General features: G+C 43.6%; 1 protein-coding gene across 1 annotated transcript; it reads left to right on the top strand.

Annotated features, from left to right (window-relative positions):
* The first annotated feature begins 12,748 nt into the window (after window positions 1-12,748).
* polr2j (RNA polymerase II subunit J) lies at window positions 12,749-15,046 on the top strand. The gene is made up of 4 exons (XM_038988958.1): window positions 12,749-12,887; window positions 13,469-13,558; window positions 13,653-13,827; window positions 14,468-15,046. The coding sequence occupies exons 1-4, from the start codon at window positions 12,835-12,837 to the stop codon at window positions 14,501-14,503; spliced, it is 354 nt and encodes a 117-aa protein (XP_038844886.1). The 5' UTR covers window positions 12,749-12,834; the 3' UTR covers window positions 14,504-15,046.
* The last annotated feature ends 1,444 nt before the right edge of the window (window positions 15,047-16,490 follow it).

Genomic DNA, 16,490 nt, shown 5'->3' with positions numbered 1-16,490 from the left:
TCTCTCTGGCCTCCTTTTGAAAAAGGTCAAAGGTAATCAAGAAGAGGCGGCGAGGAGAGGGAACGTGGACTAAAATGCGCTCCTATGAAATGAGACTGTCCTCCAATCACGCGCCATCAGGCAAATTACGTTTACAGGGTGGAATCCCAAAATAAATGTATAAAGTGATACAAACGAATTTGCAAGACATTTTATACATGAAAGGATACGTAGCATAACGTTTTTAAATGTTTGTATGCTTTTCTCATTCCAGAAAACGATAGCTGATTTAAAGGGGGTGTGGCAGATTTCAAAGCTTTTTAGTGAAGGACTCAGGTAGGATACACTTGTGCTTCCTCGCCTAAAGGAGGCAATCGAGGAGTGAATGGCTGTCTTACATTTGTCTACCAACGAATTGATACACTCTCCGATCACTTATGGGTTTTCGGGTCACAAAGGAGAGGAAGAGTTTTTCTCAAAAGAGAAATCCCCACTGTGACAAAAAAGAGGGATGGGGTAAGGGAAGAAAAGAATTGTCCTACCAACTAACCCTACACTCTTTAAAACCTTACCACTATTCCACTACTTTGGCCCTATCTGATCCTACACCAAGCCGGCAGCCTGTGAGGACGGGACACTATCGTTCAATACACCTTGTAACTCTTCTGCAGAAAAACCTTGTAAACCGAGTACTTTTCTGCAACTGCCACCACATCTATTTTCTGTGATTTACGTTAAATTTCTGCGGTCAGTTAACCATAACCATGGCTATGAACGCTAAGAAGCCAACCTTACTGAAGGAGGTCGGTGGCACATTCATTGGGGAGAAGGGGCACGTGGTAATGGCTGGAGTGGAAAGAAGTGGAATGGTATAAAATACATGGTTTCCATGTATTTGATGTCATTCCATTTGCGCCGTTCCGGTCATTATTATGAGCCATCCTCTCCTCAGCAGCCTTCTGTGCTACACATTCCATTGTCTCATGCCCTCCTGCACACTTCTCACAACTAGGTATCTCCCTCCTACACACTGCTGTATGACCATAAAACTTGGCACCCAACACACCATAATGGGTTTGGGACAAAAGCTCTTATGGGATAAATGACACACCCTAACTTGACTTTTTGGGGGTAAAGACTCTGCATCAAAACTCAGCAGGACAGACAGTGTCTTCTCTGTTTCACCACACTCTCCACTAGGTCTGTGTCGCACCAAATGGCAGGTGTCACAGACACCAGGAATCTTCCATTTCAGTTGATCCTCCACAACACTTCCACACCCCAGTTATCACTCCTTTCAACTGCACCCTGCGTCGGAGAGGAAAGCAAGTCACAGGTCTTGTCCCGAGGTGCGTGGTGCGGAGACACCACTCCCTCTGGGTGGAAGACACTAAAAAAATAATCACAAGTCCACTTCCAGTTACTTTCACCAATTCAACAGTTCCCAACCTCTTTTCATCCATATGTGGTGTCAGGTTGGGTAAGGCATACAGCAAGGATCCATTCTCTCCGAAAATCTCAGTACCACTGGGTCAGATTCATCTTTGTCATCATCAGGGCGAGGCCCAAACTCACCAGTGTTCACTGCACCTGACACTGCAGTTAATTCATACTCACTCTAGTTAGGTTCAATTTCTTAGCTACCAGATGTGGCATATTGTATCAGAGGCCACGTGACCACTTAGGGGACGCACAGCCCGCGCAGAGAGGTGGGAGAGCGGGAGATCCCAGCTCAATGCACAATTCTTGTACGGCTCCTGTTAACTTAAATAAAGAAGAACTTATGTTTTAAAGAACAGTTGTTTTCTTTAGTATTTCTTAGACAAGATACAACATGGTACCAGGAGTGACAGAACTCGCCTTTGTATCATCCATCATCGAGTTTTGGTAGAAAATGCTTAACGAAGCCAAGAGGCTTCACGTCAACTAGCTAACTTTAGCTAACGTTAGCTTACTAGCCACTGGGCTAACAAGACTGTGGTAAAAAAAAATAACACGCCGGCGTTAACGGAGCGTGCAGTTCATGTAGCTAGTCGTTTTGCAGTGCTAGCTGGCTAACAACATGGAGCAGCTAAAGCCTCTAACAGAACTGAAACTTAATGGAAAAGTTGAAGAGCAATGGAAGTGGTTCAAGCAGCGTTTCATCCTCTATCTGACCGGCGATAGGAGAGGCTGAAAAAGACGACGCACCGAAGGTTGCACAGTTTCTCACAGTAGCTGGCTCGGACGCCATTGATGTCTACAACAGCTTTCAGCTAATGGATGAAGAGCAAGCAGATTATGAACTGGTATTAGCCAAATGTCTGTCTTTTTGTACTCCCAGAGGAAACAAGACATTTGAGAGGTATGTTTTCAACAGTAGATGTCAGAATGAAAAATTAAAGGAATTTATTATGGACTTGAAACTGAAATGTCAGTCGTGTAATTTTGGTCAAATTGCGGACTCGCTGAAACGAGATGGAATTGTCATGGGGGTGAGAGGCAAGGGGCTGAGAGAAAAGTTACTTGGTGAGAATAAATTGACACTAGAAAGAGCAATACAAATGTGTCTAGCTAGAGAAGTGACTCAGAGTTGCATATGGTCAATGGACAGTGGTGTTCTTAGTGACATAGTATGCAAAGTGGAGTATGTTAGCAAAGGAAGACCTACAGCTAAAAGGCTCACTTCAAAGGACAGTGCCGACAGCAGTCAGCAGTGCACTTAAGGGAACCAGCTCTCGTGCGGCAACTGCGGAGGAGAGCACAGACTTCAACAGTGCCCAGCATATAGAAAAGAGAGTGTTACAACCGTGGCATGAAGAACCACTTTGCACTCAAATGCAGGCAGCGAAGACAACAAAATACAGTACACTGTGTCAAAGAGGACCAGGACAACAGCAGTGACAACGAGTACAGTGAGCAGTCTTTGGGTGACCTCTTTGTGTGAACCGTCGCACTTGCAGGACCGGACAAGGACTGGACAGCTACCTACAGCCAGCAGCATACCACCCTACATCCCACTGTTGGCTTACTTCTGAAGGTAAGCAGGGTTGGTCCTGGTTGATCACTGGATGGGAGACCACATGGTGTTGGAAGTGGTGTTGGAGGGCCAGTAGGAGGCACCCTTTCCTCTGGTCTAAAAAAAAATGCCCAGGGAAGTGATTGGGGACATTTCCCTGTGTAGGGTGCTGTTTTTCAGATGGGATGTTAAATGGGTGTCCTAACTCTCTATGGTCACTGAAAATCCCATGGCACGTATTGTAAGAGTAGGAGTGTTACCCTGGAGTCCAGGCTAAATTCCCAATCTGGCCCTCATACCGTCACCTAATCATCCCCAGTTTACAATTGGCTCATTCTTTTCCCCAGGTTGTTGCTGTAAATGAGAATGTGTTCTCAGTCAACTTACTGGGTTAAATCAAATAAATAAAAATTCAAGACTAATGGAACTGACATTGATTTTAAACTTGACACTAGAGCACAGGTCAACATCATTCCATAGATTGAATTGTTACGGTTACAGGTAAAACCAGTGGTGAACACAAAACAAAGGATAATACTGAAAGCTTACAGTGGTGAAGCAATTGCCACTTCAGGGACATGCACATTAGTACAGGAGGTAGATTATCAATCTCACAAGGTTCTGTTTGTCATAGTAAAGAGAGAAAAAACACCCATCATTGGGTTCAAGTCATGTAACTTACTGGGTCTAGTGAAATAGGTTCATACAGTGAATGGTGAAATTATTAATGTTGAGGATACATATGCTGATGTTTTTCAGGGAGTAGGAAAACTCAAGGTGCAGCACAAAATCGATTTAGAGCAGCCATATATACCAGTGATCCATGCACCTACTGTAGAAAGGTCCCAGTATCACGAAGAGACAAGCTAAAAGCAGAGCTACTGAGGCTAGAGTCCTTACATATCCAAGACAAAGTAGAAGAGCCTACTGAATGGGTCCACTCACTAGTAATAGTTGAGAAGAAAGACGGCTCGCTCAGACTGTGTATGGATTCAAAAGAGCTAAACAAGTGTGTAAAAAGGAAACACTTTCAGCTGCCCACCAGAGGGGAGATATTCGGGGACATAGCAGGGGCTAAATACTTCTCAAAGCTAGACGCCTCCTCAGGGTTTTGGCAGATCAGTCTAGACAAGGAGAGTACAAGGATTTGTACTTTCAATACTCCTTTTGGTAGGTTCTCATTTAAAAGGCTCCCGTTTGGTCTCATTTCAGCACCAGAAGTCTTTCATAGGATAGTCCAACATATTTTTGAGAGTGTGCCAGGCACAAAGGTGTACATTGATGATGTGCTAATATGGGGTCAGACTCTTGAAGAGCACAACACAAGGTTGAAAGCAGCACTTGATCTAGTAAGAGCTAACGGGCTAAAGCTAAATGCAGACAAATGTGAATTCAGAAAGACAGAAATAACCTTCTTGAGTGAAAAACTAACATGTGAAGGTGTTCAGATAGACCAGAGCAAAGTGAAAGCCATCAAGAACATGCCACCGCCTACCGATCAAGAGGGTGTACAAAGGTTTTAAGTTTAGTTAACTACTGTATGTGGGCAAATTTGTACCTAATCTGGCAACTCACAAGAGTCAGATGAGAAGTTTACTCTGTAAAACTACAGAGTGGTGTTGGAACAGTAAACACCAGAAAGCGTTTGAGGAGCTCAAGGCATTAATCATGCATGCTCCAGTACTGAGGTTCTATGATGAAAAGCGCAAAACCAAAATCTTAGCAGATGCTTCTAAAGCAGGTTTAGGTGCAGTGTTGTTACAGCAGTATGGCACTAAATGGTGCCCAGTTGCATATGCCTCCAGGGCTCTGACAATTTCTGAGTGTAACTATGCTCAAATTGAGAAAGAGACATTGGCACTGTCATATGCATGTCAGAAATTCCATGTGTTTTTCTATGGCTAACACAGTATGGGCCGAAACAGATTATAAACCTTTGGTTACTTTTGCAAAGAATGGTCAAGGGTACAGAGACGGTTTCTAAAACTTCAGAAATATGACTTGCAACTCGAGTACAGGCCAGGGAAAGAGTTGTTAGTGGCAGACACATTGTCCAGAGCTTTTGACAGCTCAGAACCAAACCAGATATACTAGCAGGATGAGGCCATACATGTAAACCTTATCAGAAAGAGTTGCCCAGTCTCAGATGAAATGTGGACAGTTATTTCACGTGCTACTGCAGAAGATGAGTGTTTGCAAAAGGTGATTCAAGCCATAACATGCGGGTGGTCTGTACAAGTTATACCATACCCTTATGTTCAATACAGGTATGAGCTATCTGTACTTAATGGAATTCTCTTCATCTGTTCAAGAATTGTGATACCAAGTGTGTTACAGAAAAACATGCTGATCAAAATAGGGATGGAAAAGTCAAAACGACGTGCAAAAGTAGTGTTATTCTGGCCCAAGATGAATGCTAATATAGAGCAGATAGTCAGAGTCTGTGAAACATGCCAGAAATACAGGTCAAAACAGAGCAAAGAGCCAATGTGGGTTGAGGAAAAAGAGGTATTGAGATCATGGGGCAAAGTAGGAATACATCTCTTGTTCTACTGACAGACTATTACTCTCATTACCCAGAGATGGCTTTGCTGAAGAACACTACTGTTAGTCAGGTGATAACTCACATTGAGTCATTCTTTGCTCGTCATAGGGTCGCATAGGTAGTCGGTACAGACAACGCCTCACAGTTCAGTTTTCAGTGATTTTGCAAAACTGGAGAGTTCAAGCATGTTACATCTAGCCCACTGTACCCACAGTCTAATGGGTGAAACTACTGCTTAAGAAAGCTCCCGACTCAAAGACAGATCCGTATCTAGCTTTGTTAAACTACAGGGCTACTCCACTAAAACATGGTGTCTCCTGCAGAGCTGTTGTTCAACAGGAAACTCAAAACTAGGTTGCCAGTACTCCTAGAAACAGAGAACGATGACAAGGTCATTCTTAACAAACTGAGAAAAAGGAGTGAACAGAAAAGGTACTATGACAAAGAGTCCAAGGTGCTCAGTGCCCTCAGTCCAAATGATAGGGTGAAAATGTATGTTTTTCAGCGGCAGGGACTGGGACATGGTCAGTATCGAGGCAAAGATGAACGGAGCAAAGTACAGAGAGTTCCTTGATGAAAACCTACTCCGGAGAGCTCAGGACCTCAGACTGGGGGCGAAGGTTCACCTTCCAACAGGACAACGGCCCTAAGCACACATCCAAGACAATGCAGGAGTGGCTTCGGGACAAGTCTCTGAATGTCCTTAAGTAGCCCAGCCACAGCCCGGACTTGAACCTATCAAACATCTCTGGAGAGACCTGAAAATAGCTGTGCAGCAACACTCCCCATCCAACCTGACAGAGCTTGAGAGGATCTGCAGAGAAGAATGGGAGAAACTCCCCAAACACAGGTGTGCCAAGCTTGTGGTGTCATACCCAAGAAGACTCAAGGCCATAATTGCTGCCAAAGGTGTGTCACGGCCATCAAAAGGTGGAGACCAAGGCGTAGCGTGGTAAGCGTACATTCTTCTTTATTAAAAGAACGAACACTGAACAAATGAACAAAATAACAAAACGAACTGTGAAGCTAATATGGATAGTGCAGACAGGCAACTAAACATAGATCAAGAACCCACAAAACCAAAAGGGAAAATGGCAACCTAAATATGATCCCGAATCAGAGACAACGATAAACAGCTGCCTCTGATTGGGAACCAATTCAGGCCACCATAGACCTACATATACCTAGACTACCAAAACCCCTAGACATACAAAAAACCCTAGACAATACAAAACCAGCATACCCACCCTAGTCACACCCTGACCTAAACAAAATAATAAAGAAAACATAGATAACTAAGGTCAGGGCATGACAGTACCCCCCCAAAGGTGCGGACTCCCGACCGCAAACCTGAACTTATAGGGGAGGGTCCGGATGGGCATCTACCCCCGGTGGCGGCTCTGGTTCTGGACGCCGCCCCCCCTCTTTACACTGGTCCCTCCGCCTTTGCAGAGCCAGACCACGGATCTTCGCCGGAGGCTCTGGACTGCGGATCATCGCCGGAGGCCCCGGACCGGGGACCCTCGCCGGAGACCCAGGGACCGTCGCCGGAGACCCCGAGCCGGGGACCGTCGCTGGAGGCTCCGGACTGGGGATCGTCGCTGGAGGCTCCGGACTGTGGCCCGTCGTTGGAGGTTCCGGACTGTGGCCCGTCGTTGGAGGTTCCGGACTGTGGCCCGTCGTTGGAGGTTCCGGACTGTGGCCCGTCGCCGGAAGCTCCGGACTGGGTACTGTCGCCGGAAGCTCCGGACTGGGTACTGTCGCCGGAAGCTCCGGACTGGGTACTGTCGCCGGAAGCTCTGGACTATGGAAGCGCACTGGAAGCCAAATGCGTGGTGCCAGAACTGGTGGTACCGGGCTGAGGACACGCACCTCAAGGCGAGTGCGGGGAAGAGGCACAGGCCGTATTGGACTGTGGACGCGCACTGGAGGCCTGATGCGTGGTGCCGGAACTGGTGGTATCGGGCTGAGGACACGCACCTCAGGGCGAGTGCGAGGAGCAGGAACAGGACGTACTGGACTGTGGAGGCGCACTGGAGATCTGCAGCGTAGAGCTGGCACAATGCGTCCTGGCTAGATGCTCACTTGAGCCCGGGAAGTGCGGGGCGCTAGCACAGGACGCACTGGGCTGTGCAGACGCACCGTAGACAGTACGCAGACCCGGCGCAGGATATCCTGGTCCAAGGAGGTATACTGGAGACCAGGAGCGCTGAGCCAGCAACATCTGTCCTGGCTGGATGCCCATTCTAGCCCGGCAAATGTGAGGAGCTGGAATAGATCGCACCGGGCTATGAATGCGAACTGGAGACACCGTGCTCATTTCTGCATAACACGGTGCCTGACCAGTCACACGCTCCCCATGGTAAGCCCGAGGAGTTGGCTCAGGTTTCCAACCTGACTCAGCCAATCTCCTCGTGTGCCCCCCCCCCCCAAAAAAAATGATTGGGGCTGCCTCTCGGGCTTCCGTGCTAAACGTGTCCCCTCATATCGTCGCCGTTCATCCTGTGCCATCTCCACCTGCTTCCATCGCAGGGTCTTGTCCCCTGCCATTACCTCCTCCCAAGTCCAGGATGTCCTCCACTCATCTTTCTCCCGGGCACAGGATGTCCGCTCCTGGGTTCTTCTGTCATTACCGTCAAAAGGTGGAGACCAAGGCACAGCGTGGTAAGCGTACATTCTTCTTTATTAAAAGAACGAACACTGAACAAACGAACAAAATAAGAAAACGAACCGTGAAGCTAATATGGATAGTGCAGACAGGCAACTAAACATAGATCAAGAACCCACAAAACCAAAAGGGAAAATGGCAACCTAAATATGATCCCCAATCAGAGACAACGATAAACAGCTGCCTCTGATTGGGAACCAATTCAGGCCACCATAGACCTACATATACCTAGACTACCAAAACCCCTAGACATACAAAAAACCCTAGACAATACAAAACCAGCATACCCACCCTAGTCACACCCTGACCTAACCAAAATAATAAAGAAAACATAGATAACTAAGGTCAGAGCGTGACAAGGTGCTTCAACAAAGTACTGAGTAAAGGGTCTGAATGCTTATGTAAATGTGGTTTTCTGTTTTTTATTTTTAATACATTTGCAAAAATTTATAAAAACCTGTTTTTGCTTTTTCATTATGGGGTATTGTGTGTAGATTGAGGAGGGGAAAAAACTATTTAATACATTTTAGAATAAGGCTGTAATGTATTTTTTTTGTTTGAAAAAGGGGTCTGAATACTTTCCGAAGGCACTGTATGTAGGAACTCTAGAGGAGTTCAAGAGCAAAAGAGTCAGTCCAGCAGTGTGTGTTGGCTCTAGGCCACATCTACCCTCAGGGAGAGGATTTCCTGGTCTCAACCTGGCTAAAGAAAGAGCTCTCCCCTTGGCTGACCAGTGAGGTTCATAATGTACAGACGAGAAGGTACAGCTGCCCTCCAAACGGAAGGTTTTCAGCACTTTGACTTTGCCTCTATCACAATAACTTACATTCCAACACAATGGTGAAGAACTCCACCTGGAGTTCCTAAAAACGGACCCCCTGGACGCATTCTGCAGCGATACGCCATCCCATCTGGTTTGCGCTTAGTAGGACTATCATTTGTTTTTCAACAGGACAATGACCCAACACACCTCCAGGCGGTGTAAGGGCTATTTGACCAAGAAGGAGAGTGATGGAGCACTGCATCAGATGACCTGGCCTCCACAATCAACCGACCTCAACCCAATTGAGATGTTTTGGGATGAGTTGGACCGCAGATTGAAGGAAAAGCAGCCAACAAGTGCTCAGCATATGTGGGAACTCCTTCAAGATTGTTGGAAAAACATTCCAGGTGAGGCTGGAATGCAAAGCTGTCATCGAGGCAAAGGGTGGCTACTTTGAAGAATATAAAATATATTTTTATTTGTTTAACTTCTTGCTGCACGGATTCCAAAAAGTATCCGTAATGTTCGTAGAAACATGTCAAACGTTTTTTATAATCAATCCTCAGGTTGTTTTTAACATACATAATCGATAATATTTCAACCGGAAGGTAACCTATTCAATACTACAGAGAACGAAAATGTCAAGCTACATCTGTCGCGCGCAGGAACTAATCAAAGGACACCTGACGCATTTTGAAAAATCTCGCTAATTTTTCAAAATAAAAGCTTGAAACTATGTCTAAAGCCTGGTCACAGCCTGAGGAAGCCATTGGAAAAGGAATCTGGTTGATACCCCTTTAAATGGAGGGGCAGGCAACGGAACAGGGATTTTTCCAAATAAAAGGCACTTCCGGGTTGGATTTCCTCAGGTTTTCGCCTGCAAAATAAGTTCTGTTATACTCACAGACAATATTTTGACAGTTTTGGAAACTTTAGTGTTTTCTATCCTAATCTGTCAATTATATGCATATTCTAGCATCTGGACCTGAGAAATACTCCGTTTACCTTGGGAACGTTATTTTTCCAAACATAAAAATTCTGCCCCCTAGCTGAAAGAAGTTAACACTTTCTTGGTTACTACATGATTCCATATGTGTTATTTCATAGTTTTGTCTTCACTATTATTACACAATGTAGAAAATAAAGAAAAACCCTTGAATGAGTAGGTGTGTCGAAACATATCCATTGATGCTTGAAGAATATAACTTATAGATTACTCATGAGCCTAGTTCAACTGTCACACTCCATGTGAACCCAAAATATAATCTTGTTTTTCTCTAATGTTTGTAAACATTGTAAATGCAAACAAACACTGTATAGCCTCATGATTAAAATAATAATTTTGATATCATGGTCAGTCCTTGCATCCATAACTCTCTTTATTAAACTGAGAATGGTTACATTTCTCCAGGGCCATCCCTTAGCTTTTTACCAAAACATGGGCGGGCGGTGGTTTGTTATTGTTTCATCTGTGAATTTGTACTTTAAACAGCAGAATATTATCAAGATATCAAAGTGTCACCAACAAAAAGGTTAACAATAGGCCTATAGCAAATGCAGCATATGGCATACATTTTTCACATGTAAATAGCACTTTTCAGTAGTGTTCAAAGCATGCCATTCCATGAGCGCAGCATGTATTTTTCAACTCGAATCAATGAGCCCAATCAGTCCTCCATGACAACAAAATCATAAACAAAAGAGTAGGGCTGGCTAATAAGTCCTTAGTTTTTTGGTTATGTTCAGGTAAAACAATTTGCTAATCTATACTTCCATATTTCCAAGTCCTTTTCTTGAAGATCAAGGGGTATAACATTTATTTGAATGACTGGAATTCTGATAGAGTTTGGTTTTTAATGTAAAGATATCATTTAATCGTATTATTATATGTAGTAGAAAGCAATGGGTTATTTTTATTTAACTAGGCAAGTCAGTTAAGAACAAATTCTTATTTTCAATGACGGCCTATGAACAGTGGGTTAACTGCCTTGTTCAGGGGCAGAACGACAGATTTGTACCTTGTCAGCTCGGGGATTCGATCTCGCAACCTTTCGGTTACTAGTTCAACGCCCTAACCACGGGGCTACCTGCTACCCCACAGGTTAGAAGAAGCCTACATAACCAACCCATAAAGTAAAATGTAACATCCATATGTGGCCAGCTATGTAAACTTTAACACTGATTTATCCTTCAATAGATGTCGTTCAATTGGTAACATACATTTTTGGCTTCTTCTAATGCCGCTTAAGGGGAAAGTAATCTAAAAGTAACTGGATGTAATCAGATTACGTTACTGTGTTTGGGTAATCCAAAAGTTACGTTACTGATTACTATTTTGGACAGGTAACTAGTAACTGTAAAGGATTACACTTAGAAAGTAACCTACCCAACCCTGCAGGTAATTTACAGCTATAGTAGGAGGGAATGACAACCCCTTCCCAAAACCTACCTGTTGGGCCACTCCTGCTATTTCCTGCTCCATTTCCTTGAGCAGCTTCCTACCAATCTCGCTCGGGTTGGTGATAGGGTCCAGATAAGGGCTGCAGTGGTATAAGAAGTACTCCACAGCAGGCGGAGAAAAAATGACATGGACAGGGCTGGGAGGAGTCAAAGGCCTTGGGACATCCTTTGGGGAGGGAGGGAGGGGCCACAGCAGAGGGCAGGGCCATAGTGTAACGGCAGCCTTCCTCCTCTTCACGAGAAGAGAAGGTGTAGCAAGGATCGGACCAACACGCAGCGTAGCCAGTGCTCAATATGTTTAATTACAAAACTGTGAACACTTACAAATAACAAAATAATAAATGTGGCAAACCGATACAGTCCTAACTGGTGCAGAGAAACACAAAGACAGGAAACAACCACCCACAAACTCCAACACAAAACATGCCACCTATATATGATTCCCAATCAGAGACAACACAAAACACCTGCCTCTGATTGAGAACCATATTAGGCCAAACACAGAAACAGACAAACTAGACACACAACATAGAATGCCCACCCAGCTTACGTCCTGACCAACACTAAAACAAGCAAAACACACAAGAACTATGGTCAGAACGTGACACATAGGGCTTCATCCAGGGTCTGCGGTGCTGAAGTCACAAGAGGTGAGAGACCAGTCATGCCAGACACAGGACCAGAGACCTTCCCTGGGCTCTGTAGGACCAGAAACAACAAACAAACTATCAGGACAGTGCTATGTTATAGACAATCTCTAGATATACTGTATAACTACTTCATAACACATTGCAGATGTGACTACACTCAATAAGTAGGAGTAACTTACAAAGCTCTGGACAGAGTTCTTTTTCTCAGGCTTGAGGACTCTGCTCTCACCTATGGTGGCCTGCATTTCTGCCATGCTCTCTATCATTTCGACCATCTCTCCAGTGCATTTCTTGAAGGCCACTTTCAACTTTTTGAGGTCATTCAGCCAGCTGTCCAGGCCTACTGCCTCAAGATCCCCTTCGCTGCAGTTTCTCTTCATCACTTGGATCAGTGCCCTTACCTCCATGCCTATCCTCCCTTTGTCCTCCCTATTCATCTCTTTCAGGTTCTCCTCCTTCATCGTCCCATGCACTTCTCAATCCAGAATCTGAAGCATCACTTAGTCGTCTTCTGATTCTCTTTTTGAGGTACAGGTTGGTGTCCAGACCGTCATTGATAAGGGCGCTATAATTTCTATGATTTCACTCATCAAGACGCACAGATCTTGTATGAAGACCTTTATTTTGAAATCCCTTGATAAGAAACGCTACCGGAAGTTAGTCCCACCAGCTATTGAGTCCCTCATTCAATAATTGTGTTGTGTGTGTTCGCTGTTTCTGCACTCTTATATGCAACTACGTAGATAACTAACGTTAACTAACTGTTCAAATATGAACGCGCCACCGGCATTCGAGTCATTTCTGTTGTTTGAAGGGGAAAAGAAGTACGTTTTATACATATAGCTAGATAGCTACTGTAACATATTACCTGATCCCTTGCTGACGTTCAGATAGCTAGGATTAGCTCATTTAGCTATTGTTTTTCTGGTTTAGGTTAGCTAGCGATCATAGTTAACTGCCAGGTAAGGAGGTATCTGAACCATAATCTGGGTTTACAGGAGACGTTGAATATGGCGATTCTCAGAAGAGAATCCCAGATTCTGGTTCATGAAGTAGCTAGATAGGTAGCATGCTACAACATATCATATTTGATAGCCTAGTAGCTAGATAGGTAGCATGCTACAACATATCATATTTGATAGCCTGACAGTTAGCTAGTATGCTATGTTTGTGCGTTGCCAGTGGCTAAAGAGTAGTAGCTAGGGAAGTCTGTTAGTCATTATCAGCTAGCAAATTCGCGTCTACTGGCTACCAGAGTTATATAGTTATGGCTTTGTTGCCTACTATATTTTAGCTCAATTCAGCATAAACTAGCTAGCTAACTTACACGCCACAATGATTGGTCTGCCATTACCACTGAATATGAATCTGAAAGTGAAATACTCTTACAAAAAAATGTTTTTAGAATCACAATCATCAAGGACACAAAAGTCCCTAACGCCTGCCTCTTCACGTTGAACAAAGAGGATCACACGCTTGGTAACATCATCAGACAGTGAGTGCAATTCTTGAATTTTATTGTGATTCTTGTGTAATCAATGATAATTGCAAAGCTCCTCAATCATAACTAAAATGTATTGTATTTGCAGACAACTTCTGAAAGACCCCCAAGTGCTATTTGCTGGCTACAAGGTCCCTCATCCTCTGGAGCACAAGATTGTGATCCGTGTTCAGACCACACCAGACTACAGTCCTCAGGAGGCTTTCACTAATGCCATCACTGACCTCATCAGTGAGCTGTCCTTGTTGGAAGAGAGATTCAGGGTGAGTACATGAGATACCGTCATCATCACATCTCTTAATCTGTACATTTCGTGGAACAGTTCTACTGTAGCGAACTGTCAATATAGAATATTATATGGTTTGTCCTCTATACTAGAACTGGTTGTGGAAAATATTATTCTTTGACAAAAATGTATGTACGCCAGGGGAAGTTGCAGAGGGGAGGACTGCTCATTATAATGGCTGGAACGGTGCGAATGGCATCAAACACATAGAAACCATGTGTTTTGATTATTTGATACCATTCCACCTATTCCGCTCCAGCCATTACCTCGAGCCTGTCCTGTGATGTACGCGCTAACTACATTTCCAACAACCTTTGCTTAGTAATTTACCTGAAACACTCATCTGCAATACTATTTGGATTAAAACGTTGTGTGTGACTCACTTGGTAGAGCATGGCACTTGCAATGCCAGGGTTGTGAGTTGGTTTCCCATGGGGGACCAGTATGAAAATGTATGCACTCACTACTTTAAGTTGTTCTCGATAAGAGCATCTGCTAAATGACTAAAATGGACATTTATTTTTGAAAAATAATAATAATACAAATTAGTGAGTATAGACCTACTTGATCAGCAGAATGTGTAACTACTAAATTCATATCTCTCAACTTTGTTTCAGGTTGCAATTAAAGACAAGCAAGAAGGAATTGAATGAGGATTGGTGCATAATGTTGGGAAAGAAGATTTCACTTTGAAGATCACATTTTATTTGACCAGGATTCTATAAAATGACTCTGTTTTGGACTTACTGCCATGCTAGGCACAGCATGGCCTCTGTATACAAAGTACTGAATGGCGTTTTGAGTGAGTTTTCATTTGAGAATACGGTAACATATTTGCAAGAATGGATGTAATTGTATCTGTTAAATAATACTTTTTTCACACACTGAAACATAAGGAAATTGGTGATTTGAAACAGATTCTGAGATCATATAGTGGATTGGTTAATTCAAAACAGAATCACATGTTGTTTTACTCATTTGAATTCAATACTGTAGTTTGTTAGGTATGTGCTGAAAGATGACAAGCATGGTTTAAAAGTTTATTTCATGGAAATATTTTGCATGATATCCATTCCTGTTAAATGCTTTAATTTTACAATGCCCGACATGCTCCTTATTTGGCCCTACATTTTCTGAGAATAATAGTGTGTCATGAACATTTAAGGTTTGTTTTTCAATAAATCATTCTTGTAATATTTATTTTCATGTAACGTTATAGCCAGCCCCCCAATAGGTTTGTCACTAGTTAGCACTGCCACAAAGTCAAAATAGTCTATCCTAACTTAATGAAAACAAAAATGAGCTTTTTGGTCTTCATTTAAGTTTCAGGTTAGGCAGAAGGTTAGCAGTGTGGTTAAGTTTGGGTTAAACATAGAATTTTAAGAAGAAACATTTTAGAAATAGGCAGGGTTTATGACCGTGGCTGTGTTAACTAGTGATGACCCGCCCTATAGAGCTCGCCAGCTTGTCCTAAAAAACGGAAATGAGTTACCTCTGTTTTTTTCATCCATTCCTATGGGGGAAAATAATCGGTTTTTGGGATGAATGCCAAAAATAAGGTCTGAGGGCAACACAGGCTTAGGTCTTATACGTTTTGTTCTATGAGATATCAGTCCGTTTACAAATTTAATTTAATTTGTCACATGTGCCAAATACAACAGGTGTAGTAGACCTTACCGTGAAATGCTTACAAGCCCTTAACCAACAATGCCGTTAAGAAAATATTTACTAAAAAACTAAAGTAAAAAATATTTTTTAAAGTTACACAAAACATTGAGGCTATATACAGGGGGTACCGGTACCGAGTCAATGTGCAAGGGTACAGGTTAGTCGAGGTAATTTGTACATATACAGCGCATTCGGAAAGTATTCAGACCCCTTGACTTTTCCACAAAGTTACCTTACAGCCAGCCTTATTTAGAACGATGGAATTGTTATTTTCCCTCAATCTACACACAATACCCTATAATGACAAAGCAAAAACAGGTTTAGACATTTTTGCAAATGTATTCAATGTTTAAAAAAACTCACATTTACATAAGTATTCAGACCCTTTACTCAGTACTTTGTTGAAGCACCTTTTGCAGCGATTACAGCCTCAGGTCTTCTTGAGTATGACGCTACAAGCTTGACAAACCTGTATTTGGGTAGTTTCTCCCATTCCTCTCTGCAGATGCTCTCAAGCTGTCAGGCTGGATGGGGAGCGTTGCTGCACAGCTGTTTTCAGGTCTCCAGAGATGTTTGATCAGGTTCAAGTCCGGGCTTTGCCTGGGCCACTCAAGGACATTCAGAGACTTGTCCCAAACCACTCCGGTGTTGTCTTGGCTGTGTGCTTAGGGTCGTTGTCCTGTTGGAAGGTGAACCTTCGCCCCAGTCTGAGGTCCTGAGCGCTCTGGAGCAGGTTTTCATCAAGGATCTCTCTACTTTGCTCCGTTCATCTTTCCCTCGATCCTGACTAGTCTTCCAGTCCCTGCCGCTAAAAAACATCCCCACAGCATGATGCTGCCACCACTATCCTTTACCGTAGGGATGGTGCCAGGTTTCCTCCAGATGTGACGCTTGGTATTAAGGCCAAAAAGTTCAATCTTGGTTTCATCTGACTAGAGAATCCTTTTTCTCATGGTCTGAGAGTCCTTCAGG

Source organism: Salvelinus namaycush, chromosome 3, assembly GCF_016432855.1.
Source record: "Salvelinus namaycush isolate Seneca chromosome 3, SaNama_1.0, whole genome shotgun sequence".
Classification (NCBI taxonomy): domain Eukaryota; kingdom Metazoa; phylum Chordata; class Actinopteri; order Salmoniformes; family Salmonidae; genus Salvelinus; species Salvelinus namaycush.
This window is presented reverse-complemented; position numbering and strand designations above follow the sequence as displayed.

Coding starts and splice junctions, on each gene's coding strand:
- polr2j (XM_038988958.1), top strand. CDS start 12,835: ATGAACGCGCCACCGGCATTCGAGTCATTTCTGTTGTTTGAAGGGGAA. Junction 12,888..13,468: donor TTGTTTGAAGGGGAAAAGAA/GTACGTTTTATA, acceptor AAATGTTTTTAG/AATCACAATCATCAAGGACA. Junction 13,828..14,467: donor TGTTGGAAGAGAGATTCAGG/GTGAGTACATGA, acceptor ACTTTGTTTCAG/GTTGCAATTAAAGACAAGCA.